At 35.6% G+C, this 12,896-nt stretch overlaps 1 protein-coding gene across 1 annotated transcript in view; it reads left to right on the top strand.

The window, feature by feature from the left end:
* The first annotated feature begins 618 nt into the window (after window positions 1–618).
* Window positions 619–12,896, top strand: part of adam12b (ADAM metallopeptidase domain 12b) — a 164,240-nt gene continuing 151,962 nt past the window's right edge. The window contains exon 1 of the mRNA XM_056477759.1: window positions 619–990. Within this exon, the coding sequence (XP_056333734.1) occupies window positions 879–990 (112 nt within the window). The 5' untranslated portion in view covers window positions 619–878. The remainder of the gene's footprint in view (window positions 991–12,896) is intronic.

The raw sequence follows: 12,896 nt of genomic DNA, 5'->3' as shown, positions 1-12,896 counted from the left end.
TACAATATAATAATATTTTACATTATTTATTATGGTGACGCAGTGGCGCAGTAGGTAGTGCTGTCGCCTCAGAGCAAGAAGGTTGCTGGTTCAAGCCTTGGCTGGGTCAGTTGGCATTTCTGTGTGGAGTTTGCATGTTCTCCCTCCGTTCGTGTGGGTTTCCTCCGGGTGCTCCGGTTTCCCCCACAGTCCAAAGACATGCGGTACAGGTGAATTAGGTACGCTAAAATTGTCCGAAGTGAGTGTGAATGAGTGTGTATGGATGTTTCCCACAGATGGGTTGAAGCTGGAAGGGCATCCGCTACGTAAAACATGTGCTGGATAAGTTGCCGGTTCATTCCGCTGTGGCATGACTAAAAGTAAAATTAAAAGTTATTAATAATAATAATACATCCAAAAGTTGCAAAACAATTAGTCTATTATTCTCATTTCATGTTGCTAATGGCTTTAGGACCCTGCAGAGCACCACAATAAAACACGTGGAGATTCAAGCAGCGCTCTTCCAAAAAAAAAAAAATCAACACTTTACTAAAGCACGAGACCAAACCACGTCTGTCCACATCTGTCCGTGCGCTTTTTCCCTTTCGTTCACAGCTCTCCTCCCGCTACTCAGGACAGTGTGAACACAGACAAGCGCGAGACTTCACCACTGCTGGCTTTGTAAAGTTTCTCTGACTCTGACATCTCTTTGTCGGGTTTGTAGACACTCCGGTTCCCTCCCTCCCCTCGATCCCCTGTGGATTTAATCGTATTGCAGGAAGTCCCTCACATCCTCTCCTCCTGCGCTGTGTGTGCGCGTGTGTATTTGAGTGAGTGAGTGAGTGTGTGTGTTTTCTGTCGGTATATTATGAAGATTTGATCATAAGGAGCCGGGCATCATGAGGATCCACCGGCTCATGGAGAGCTGGTGCCTCATGAACCGACTGCGCGCTTTTGTGCTGCTGATAGCGGGACTGACAGCTGACATCTCCACTCATCACTCACCCGACGGTAAGAGACCTCATTTTACTGCTTCGTTATATATTTACTTTGAGGATTACTAATATATTTACATTTCGTGCGACCTTTATTGCCCATATCCTTAAAATGCGCTTTATTGAGCTTTAAACTATATAGTGGATCACTAAATGGTACGATTTTGCAATAAATAAATATATAAATAGTTTGTACTTTAGCTGCCACATTGACAAACTGGTGTACCACAGTACAGTACAAACAGTACTGCTAAAGAGAAAGGTAAAATATGTGAAGTAATGACACTAAAGTGTGTAAAATGTTCAGCGCTATCCACACTAAATGATGATGATAATAATAATAATAATAATAATAATAATAATAATAATAATAATAATAATAATGTATATTTTTATTAGTGTTTGACATGTGAATTTGTAAAAAAATAAGTTTTGGAAATTACTAATGAATTGATAAAACAAGGAGAGTTGCTGAAGGAGATAAATAGGAAGCCCTGTGTGTATGAGGATGAACAACAATAGCAGGAAAAGAGCAGAGATGCACAATTGTATGTGCCTGATGCCTTTGTATATAAATATGATTAAGGGTATTTAGGGCACTGAAATGTACACACAGATTTACCTTTAAAGTAACTGGCTAGTGCCTACTGTTTAACTCTTTATAATGAAATAGTAATAGCATAAAAGTTATACTGTTTAATGGAATATTTAGTTATGCAAATGATAAATAAAAGCCTTGTGTATAATTAACAATGTGAGTGATTCTGAATGCATTATCATGTCTAATTACTTACTTTGTATTGATGACTATATTTGAATACACTGACAATTACACACTTTATTTTTAGTGTATATTTAGCTATATGGACAGTGCATTTGATCTAGTAATATACTTTTTAGCAAGTGTGCATGTTATATTAGGTCACTGGAATTGGTTTGAAAATGGGCTTTGCTATTTAGTTCAGCGCAACAGATGATTGACGTAAAGTGTGTTGGTTAATCATCAGGTCATTTAGGGTTAATTATTGTCTTTCACCTGCCGGTTTCACCGTTTAATTCATCAGATCATATTGTTCCTGCAGCACATCTCAGATCCTCTGCTCTCTCTTTCACAAGAGTGCACATGCTACTCTAAGCTGGTGTTCAGAAAGATAGTAATTACACCAAAGGCAGGATGATAATAGCATGTCTCAGAGCTTTGATTGCAGGGGACTCTCGAAACTCTCAGTTTGATCACAGCAAATGAAAATGAATGCAAACAAAAAGAACCCCTCTTATAATGCCTTTCATATGCCTTTTTCTTGATGAACACACATGTATGAAAGTGGTTTACCCACTAGGGGGCGCTGTCCTGAAACCACACTTTTAAGGGGCAGTACTTTGGCTTTTGCTTAATGCTGGACACCTGTGTGCATGTGAATATGAGCCTCATATTTCCACTTGTTAGCACCTCATTCCCAGCGCTGACAAGCTCCTGAAGTTAGCAGAGCTGACATGGTTTCACAATATCACACTTGACAGCAAAAAGTACCTAGAGCCATTAAAATGCAATTTGAGAGAATCCATCCATGGCTAATTTGTTTCGTGTGCTTTGAGATTGTTTGCGTGTGCGGGTAGGTGTGTTTATAATGTGTTCATCCATGGCTGAAATCCTTATAATCTGGCGAAGTGTGTGGAATTGCAGAATTATGGAATTCTAATCGTGATCCCAAATATTTGCAATATAAATCCGATTTAAAGGGCAACTAATCACTCGAATGCCTTCGCATATCTAAAATATGTCTGGATGTGTTTGTGTATGATCTATTCACAGTGGCAGAATTTTAATGTAAAATAGAGAACAAATGTCATAATCAGGACTGTATTCACATTCAGACACTTATAGTTGAGTGGGATGTTGACGAAAATGATACTTCAGTGTTTTGGTGGAGTTTGTGTAGTTATAAATACAAAAATATTGCAGCAAACGGAAACTATCAGGGTCCAACCACAGCCCATAAGCAACTGGTGTTGAAAAGACATCAAATTGACATCAACATTTAGTTTAGGAACTGGTTTAAATATGGCAATCATACTGACATCAAAATGTGATGTGGCGTTGGTTCAATGTAAATGGGATTCAATCATTTGGCTGCCATAATCTATTTAAATTGTCACTTTTTAATTTTCACCTGATTACCAAAACTTTGCTGACCAAACTGAATTAAAATGATGTTGCACAGCAAGTCCAGCGTTATGGATGTGACATTTGCAGTAAAAACACAACATATAAATTCACATCAAAACTATATGTTAACAATATATTGAAACATTCATTCATTCATTCATTTTCTTTTCGGCTAAATCCCTTTATTAATCTGGGTTCGCCACAGCGGAATGAAACGCCAACTTATCCAGCATATGTTTTACGCAGCGGATGCCCTTCTAGCTGCAACCCATCACTGGGAAACATCCATACACACTCATTCACACACATACACTATGGACAATTTAGCTTATCCAATTCACCTGTACCACATGTTTTTGGACATGTGGGGGAAAGCGGAGCACCCGAAGGAAACATGCAAACTCCACACAGCGACCTTCCTGCTGTGAGGCGATAGTGCTACCCTCTGCGCCCCTGTGCAGCCCCTATATTGAAACATCTGTTTATATATTTTCCAAAGCAACTAACCACAGGGTTAAGGAATCAGAAAAATATCAATCTGTAAACATTTTTTTATGTTTTAAATGAGGGAAATAAACATGTTATGGATGTGACCAAAAAGGTCTGTGAGTTTACAGTATAAGATATTTATTTTTATTATTATAATTTATTATTTATTTACATAAATCAGCGAACTGTGGACACGCCCCCAACATGACACTTTTTAACACATTATAATAAAAAAATCTGAATTGTGTTTTAAACTGAACCTAAACTGGCACACTCAGAAGAACCATAATATTAATATTAAATCATCAAAAAGAGGTAAACTATGTGCCCTTTAAAAACAAACAAAAGGATTTTAAAATGAATTCTATATTGCACAGGTAGCAATAAAGAATCTGATCAAACTTGAAATTGAATGTAGAAGTCTCTTTTTAAACGTAATGTTAGTTAAGAGTTTTTTCAGGGAAATATTATTGCATTCACTACATTACAATAGACAAGTAATATTGTCTCTTCTTTTCTTTGCACCTTGTTCATCCATTTTGTTTATAGGATAGTGGAGAGATGACAGAAAAGATGATTATTCTGACAACATTGTCGCATACTGTATATCAAACTTTTCCATTTCTAGTGCATCATTGCCCTTAAATTCTTACAAATCCATAGGGCACATTTACTTTTAAAGAACAAAATTGAACAAAATTTGCATGGACAAAGTGTATATTCCAACAGAGAAAAAAAGAACTTGACTGATAAAACAGAGATAATGATAAACTAGTGGTGAATTTGTGGGAACTGTGTTGAAATCTGCCATTCCCTTCCCATGTATGTTTGTTTTTCATGTGAGAAAGAGATAGCTGGAGACACTGCGAAGTGTTTTTGGATAAAACTTTGTGTTAAAGGGTGGGGTAATATGATCAGCAAACTTTGACACAGTTTTACCGCACCCTCATGAGCTGGACCGTGTGTTTGTGTGATTCTGTTTAAAAGGATTCAGGTCTGTCCGAGCAGTCATGTGGATCACCTCATAGCACCCTTGATAAATCCGTTCTGTTTGGGATGGGTCTGGCTTTACCTCCTGGAGACAAATAAGCCAGTCATTCCTTATTGTTCAGGATGACTGAAAATGACTTTTATTACAGTATCCCTCATGGCCTGATGTAAAGCAGATGCGCTCATTCTTAAAGGCATCTTAAAAATGAAAGTTCATCATTTGCTCACTCTTTACATGATCCAAACCTTTACAACTTTTGTTCACATTTTAGATTAGGGGCAATTTACTCTATTAACTAACTATTAACGTTGACGTTTGCCTCATATACTCATCTTATTTCCTGCTTATTAAAGGTAGCAAGGGACTCTCAATGTTAGGTATGAGGTAGGATTAAACGATCTGAAGGGATAAAGGAATAATAAGGCTTTAATCCCCCAATAATGTAGTGATATGCTAATAAGCATGTAGTTAGTGAGAATCTGAAGTATTACAGATTTTCTTCTTCTGTTGAACACACATTTCATATTCAATCCCCCTAGCTCAACCCTACCCCAAAAACCCAATCTACACAGGAAACAATCTGTAATTTGACATTTTCAAAATACTTCATATTGCGTGATTCATTAGCATGTTTACCTGTCGGGGCCAAAAGTGAGGTCACAAGGTGAGACAAGACTGAGGTGACACAAGTCGCCATGAGTTTTTGTGTATTCAGGTTTAAGTCCCCACCTGGATATAAAAGCAAGTACAAACACACACAGACAGCTGGCACATCCATTGACCTCCATAGTATTTTTTCCTACCTTAAAAAGTTAATGTCAACTGTCAACAAAATATCATCTTTTGTTTTCAGCAGATAAAATAAACATTTATAGGTTTAAAACAAGTTGAGTAATGCTCAGTAGATGATCATATTTGGGTGAATATGGTAGTATAAGGAGCTGTAGTGAGAGTGCTCCACCAGTTTATGTGTTTCTGAGTTTTGACATGTTGAATGCACCCCTGTTGTTCTCTGCATTGATCCAGAGCTCAACACCTCCCCAAAGACTCACACAAACATGCTCTCATTCACTGATAGGCAGGAACGCCCAGTTATTGATTGCGGCTCAGACAATAGGGATCAGTTTGTGCAGTGAGGAGCTTCAGGACTGAGCTCTTTGCACTCATTTGTCTTTCGCTGTCATTCTATGTGTATTTTTGTCTGTAAGTGTGCAAACATGGTGTCTAAATATTGTACATACTCTTTGACATTTAGGGTGTCTTTAGAAATGTATATATACAGTTGAAGTCAGAATTATTAGCCCCCTTTTGAATTTTTTTTTATATTTTCCAAATTATGTTTACCAGAGCAAGGGAATTTTCACAGTATGTCTGATAATATTTTTTCTTCTGGAGAAAGTCCTATTTGTTTTATTTCAGCAAGAATAAAAGCAGCTTTTAAGTTTTTTTAAACATCATAAGGTCAAAATTATTAGCCCCTTCAAACTATATATATATATATATATATATATATATATATATATATATATATATATATATATATATATATATATATATATATATATATATATATATATATATATATATATATATATATATATATTTATTTATTTATTTATTTATTTATTTTAAAGTCAGAATTATAGCCCCCCTCTTTATTTTTTCCCCAATTTCTGTTCAACGGAGAGATTTTTTTTCAACATCTATATGTACATACATATATATATATATATATATATATATATATATATATATATATATATATATATATATATATATATACATATGGATGGATGGATGGATGGATGGATGGATGGATGGATGGATGGATAGATAGATGAGTAAATGTGTTACATTAGTGCAGATCTGAATTTAAGAATATATATCAAGTTAACCAGTTTTAATGCAGCATTTTTCAGCACCTTGCGTTGAACATGGCTAAATACGGTATTTAATTTTCTAATTTTTTTCAGTAATGCAAGTGTGAATAACTTGTGACTAACTGAAATAAATAATTAAGCGTGAACATGTTTATGAGTGCAGACATATTGCCATATGAACCATGTGTTGATTATTTATGAATCATTCTCGTTTTTAATATTTCATGTAACCGAATACTCATTTGTATTTGTGCGTGTCATAAGACACTCAGTTTAAGATCTGTGAAAAAAATGGATGTTATGATAATGAGTCTAGAATAAATTAATTCATGATTCATTTGTTATTTTAAATTACCATATGTAAAAAAAACATGGTTTAATAGGAATATCCATTCATTCATCCATCATCTCTCCTTTCAAATTTATCTTTATTAATTGCATTTTATTTAAATATGGATATTAAATTCCATGTCATATGCAAATGTGGCTGTGAATCTAGTTGCACATTAACTTTGCACATTAAAGCATTGTTTTCAGATTTAAATACTGCACGTACCCGAGGGTCAGTATTACATCCTAGAAAAAGATCCCAGTAATAAGATCAAATATTTACAGTTAAAAGAATTATTAGCCCCCCTGTTTGTTTTTTCCCCCAATTTCTGTTTGTAATGGAGAGAAGATTTCTTTTCTGAAATATTATACACATTTCACATTTCTAAACATAATAGTTTTATAAACTAATTTCTAATAACTGATTTATTTTATCTTTGCCATGATGACAATAAATACTATTTGACTAGATATTTTTCAAGACACTTCTATACATCTTAAAGTGACATTTAAAGGCTTAACTAGGTTAATTAGGTTAACTAGACAGGTTAGGGTAATTAGGCAAGTTATTGACGATGGTTTGTTCTGTAGAGTATCGAAAAAATATAGCTTAAAAGGGGCTAAGAATTTTAATTAAAAAAATAAAAATTAAAAATGGCTTTTATTCTACCCGAAATAAAACAAATCAGACTTTTTGCAGAAGAAAAAATATTATCAGACATGTTGTGAAAATTTCATTACTCTATTAAACATCATTTAGGGAATTTATAAAAATAAATAAATAAATAAATAAAAGAAAAGGGGGGCTAATAATTCTGACTTCAACTGTACATATTTAAAAAAAAATTTAGGCTCAAACAGAAAAGAAAAGAGCTATGACTATCAATTTATCCATTTGTTTACTCTGTTCTTCTCCCAGTTAAATAACCACACACTGTCATGTACTTTGGGAGAAGTTGATGAATTTGCATGTTGTAAATCCAGCAGCTCTAATGTAATCTTTACAATACAGTGCATTGGCCTGTATGGGAGACCTGATGGGTCACCATGGAATTATAGGTAACACTTTACAATACGGTTGTATTAGTTAACGGTAGTTAATGCATTTACTAAGATGAGCAAACAATGAACAATACATTAATTGCAGTATTTGATTATATTAGTTAAAGATAGTTAATGTAAAAAATAAAGTTGTTCATTGTTAGTTCATGTTAACTCATGGTGCATACACTAATGTTAACAAGCATGAATTTGATTATTAATAATGCATTAGTAAATGGTAAACTATGATTACCAAATACTGTACAAGTATTGTTCATAATTAGTACATGTTAGTAAATACATTAGCTAACAGTAACGAAAACCTTATTGTAAAGTGTGGCTGAAGTATAAAAGTGATGCATTCTAAATTAGTCACATTTAAAAACCCATCCTGAAGTGTAATATTTAAACTGTACGTGTGAAAGGGTTATATTAATTATGTCTGAGAAAGGTCAACTTCCCTTTACAACCAAAAACATATTTAATTGGATCCATTCACCAGCAAGTCCTGTGCAGGGCTGCAGTGATTTCCTCATCCTGAGTAAAGTATGTTGATTGGCATATGTTATTTATTGCGATAACAATATTAATAATCATATAATTCATAAGTACTCACTGAGAGACAAAAGTCCTTTCCCTTTAGGGAAAAGTAGTACTTCATATATATTTATTTATTATTAGTTTCATTTGTATTTATTTCTTAAAAAGAGAGCACAGGTCTCCATCAAATATAATCAAACACAGTGAACAGTGAAGCAGCAAATCAAGCTTTTTAAGATCACGTAAAATATAAAAGCAGATGTGCAAAAGCAGGTTGGATTTTTTTTTGTTTTTTTTTTTGCAGGACAGGATCCCCAGGAGCATAGTTCAAGACATCTTAAATAGTGTTGTGATTTCATTTATTTCAGTTTCATTCATACTGGATGCTAGAGGGCACCCTCGCACATAAACTTCACATATAGATTACTGAAGAAAAGACACCAGCTATTGTTACTGCTGAGCAAAGAGGATAATGATCATAGAAAGGGATCAAACATGATCTGGATTATTTCTGTTTTTCAAGCCCTCTGGTGTATTTTAGAAGCATGAAGTGTATTTATAATGCAATGCTAATTGACCTAGCCTTCATCACTGTATTGAATATAAATATATATAATTTCTTTCTCATTCTGTGATCTAAAACCATGTCTGGTCACAAAAAGGAGTGATTTCAAACACTCGACTTGTGTTATGAGGTGAGTTTAGTTATCTTCATCTGTTCATATAGACATAATACCTTCCTCCTCTTGAATATTAGGGCACACTCACACTATGCTTTCCGAATCATGCCCCGGTGCATTTCCCGGTTAGTTGACAAGTGTGAGTGCTCTGAATTGGGCCCAGGCGCAGTTCAGTTGGCCGGCCCTGGCCCGGTTGGAAGAGGTGTGCCAGAGCACGGTTCAGTTAGGCTTTGGTATGCTTGTACTATGAGTGCAAAGCGCGCCTGAGCTTGAAACTGAAGATGCAACGTCACTTTTAAGGGACTGTTTCATATGGATTTATTAATCATTCTTACTTTTCAATGAATGCAAACATTCATAGTTTATTAAAGATCTCCTTGCTCCAGCACGATGACTTTTTTGATCAGCAAAATATTTGACTGTGTCACCTCATCCCAAACGACTAAAACAATATAACTAAAGCAATCTCCACTGTGCTGAGCGAGAGCACTTCTCTTCCTGGTAAACTGAACAGTCGCATCATAAATGGCGTAAGCGTGCTCTGGTTCGGAAAGCAAAAATACAGTGTGAGTGCAGGCCGTCGAGTGAGATAGGAAAGATGAGGGGGGACAACCATCTTCGGCACGGTTTAAGGCAACCATGCCTGGTGAGAGTACACCCTTACTCTTCATTTGTTCAATGTCAATTTACATTAGCATCGCATTGCTGGATATTTCTGTTTGCAGTGCGCTCTTCAAAAAACTAAAACAATCAGCGAGCGAGTTCTTATCACTACAAGTACTGTATGTCTGCTTTTAGAGAGCTCAGTATTTGCAACTTTAGTTCTTCCATATCTGTTTTAGCCATTTTTGCTTACGGAGGGTTCTATCCACAGTTGGAAGCTGTACCTTGTGTCCAAAAGGTGTCAGCCAAAAAATTGTAGGTTCTGCAGTATTTATATTTTTGAAGTTTAGAGGCCATCACTCTATACAAGATTCATTATTTTCACTCACTTTATATGCAGGGATATATTATTGGTCACATTGCAGAGGATTACAAAAGATTTGCTGTTTTTAATATGAAATTATGTAAAAATTGTCTAGGAGCTCCGTCAACCACACCTTTTTCCATAGTCAGCTCACTGGCGCCTCATGAGGTGAATTTAAAGTCTGTAAATCTGTTTGTAAACAGGTTCATAAATGCAAAACTGTATTGAATATGTGCTACTGTAATCATTGCACAGACTGATTGTAGGCTTTATCGTTAATATTACAATAAGTCTAGTTTATCATGTGCAGAATTTTTCCCAGTAAGGGTGTGCTGTCACTCTTGCTATTGTGTACCTTGGATAAAAATATCACGGTTTCACGGTTTGATGGTATTTGATGGTATTGTTTTTTTTATTTTTTTATTTTTTGTTACATGTTTATTTAAGAATATCAAAATGATTTTACAATGTGCTTTTGCAGACATAGTCAAAGGCAAGTTTTACAAAAAATGTGCAATGGGTTGTAGAAATTATAGTAATCCTTATATGGAGGTAAGGGGAAAAAAAAGAGAAACATCATACCAACTATAAATACTAATGTTGGCGACCAATTAGTCACATAGTCTCTGAAAAGGCACATAAAACTAAATATATATTTTCCTCATCACAGCACATTCCTATAATATTCACATTCCTATAGTCATGTCATTTGAGAAAAAAACATAAGAACAGAACAAAAGAAAAATAAAAAAAACAACAAAAATAAGTTTGATGGTATTGTGATTACTGCTCTAATATATGCTCTTTTTAAATGTCTGAGTAAAAAACAGAACCCCCCCCCCCCCTTTTGAACACCATATATTTTATTTCGAGAAACATTTTTCAAAAAAAATTTTTAGTAAGCATGTCATGCTAAATAGATCAAATAAATCGTTAACTTTTACTGTCTTCATTAGTTTTTAAAACACAGATTTATTTACAATTTAAATTGGCATTTTTGGAGATCTTTTCTGCTGGAGATACTGTTGTCCTAAAAAAACGAACAAAAACCATTTACACATAACTTAGGAACGGTATAGCAGAAAAAATTTGGTGGATTTAAAACCTTCCCAAACCGCGGTATACCTTGAAAATGGTTATCGCCTCATGTCGACATGCAAATCATATTTTTTAGCATTTGGACTATAACTTGCACTATAATCCAACTCTTTAACACAGTAGACAACTCTGAATTAAGACATTTCTTAAGACAATCCTTCACCATTTAAAGAGCCTGATACCATAAGATGCCACTCTTAGTTAGCCTCAACCATTTAAACTGCCGGTTTTTCAGACTCTCTCATTTCTTCCTCCATCAGAGAGCCTCAAAATCATAATCTGTAGCTGTGCATCAACACCAGTGAGCTCGGTGAGCAAGAGAATGACAGACAGAGCGGGAGCGAGAAAGAGAGAGAGAGATTATAGCGAGGTCATAAACTCTATAGATTCCCTCAGTCAGTAATCTCTCTTCATTCACACCATCACACCCACATTAGCCATTTACCAACACACTCACTCTGTCTAGCTGACACGCTCACTCTTAATCTCCAGTTCTCTATCGCTCTTTCCTCTTTCAATCTCTCCGCTCTCGTCCTGTTTCAGCCGCTGACTCTCAGACTGCTGATGCTGCTTTTCCTGGCTGTTAGGAGTGGACTAATATATTCAAGTCATCCACTCAGGAAAGCTGAAGACGCTGCGAACAAGAAACGTATTAACTTGTTGGCCTAGTGGTAGAAGAAAGTCTGAGTTTGAGATACTTTGGAAATGACTGGTCAGAGGTTTCTATGAGCTGGGAAGCAATTCAGTAAGACTGTCCCTTGCTCGCTGATTGCATTGTATCCTTAAAAGAAATCTTATTTTTTTAAGGAATTTTGAAATTTCATGATTTGCTTCAGCTTAGCCCCTTATTTATCAGGGGTGCCCACAGTGGAATGAACCACCAACTATTCTGGCAAATGTTTTAAGCAGCGAATGAAACACTAGAAAACTTTTTTCAGATTTACACATTTTAGCACTCAAGCAACAGTTTTAATGTCCTGTTTAGACCTGGGGGCCTCATTTATAAATGTGGTGTATGCACAAATTGAGGGCACAAATATGCATACTTCACTTCCCATGCAAAAGTTGTGATCTATAAAAAAACTTGACAGGAGAATGTGCCGACATAGACTCATTTGGAATATGTCCCTTAATATATATTTCTGGAGATCGTGAAATATGTAGTCAGAAATACGTATGACTGCATTTCGTCTGTAAAATGAACGCTACGTGGAGGTATGACACCATTCCTTTTCACGCTTACCAGCTGATCAGCTTACCTCAGCATGGATGGCTTTCCCGCTGTTATCAGTTTGTCCAGTAGCTCACCATGTACGTCGGCAGACTTGAGGCGCAGAGAGGAGATGACCAAGAACAGTTCCAGAAAGGGGGATAAAACAGAAGCCAACAAATAAAATAAGCAAGTAAATAACAAGGTGAGAATGTGGTAAAATCTGAAAATGTGGCAAAAATCAGGCTTTTCTTTTTTTGGATTGCTTTTTAAAGCACTGTCGGTTGGGTTTAGGGAAGTGGGAGGGCGCTGGTCAATCGGTGCTTTTGAAAACACTATTGGTTGGGTTTAGGGAAGAAGGAGAGTGGGTTGATCGATCAGTCAGTCAGTCATTCAGTCAGTCAGTCGACAGTGGCCAAAGAGCATACACACTGGCCTCTAGTGAATTCGCGAAAACAAGAACTGCAAAAAACGTACCTCCTGGGACATATTTTATGCTCTCCAGAAATGTATATAGGGTACGTTTTCA

This window comes from Danio aesculapii, chromosome 17 (genome assembly GCF_903798145.1).
Source record: "Danio aesculapii chromosome 17, fDanAes4.1, whole genome shotgun sequence".
Lineage (NCBI taxonomy): Eukaryota > Metazoa > Chordata > Actinopteri > Cypriniformes > Danionidae > Danio > Danio aesculapii.
This window is presented reverse-complemented; position numbering and strand designations above follow the sequence as displayed.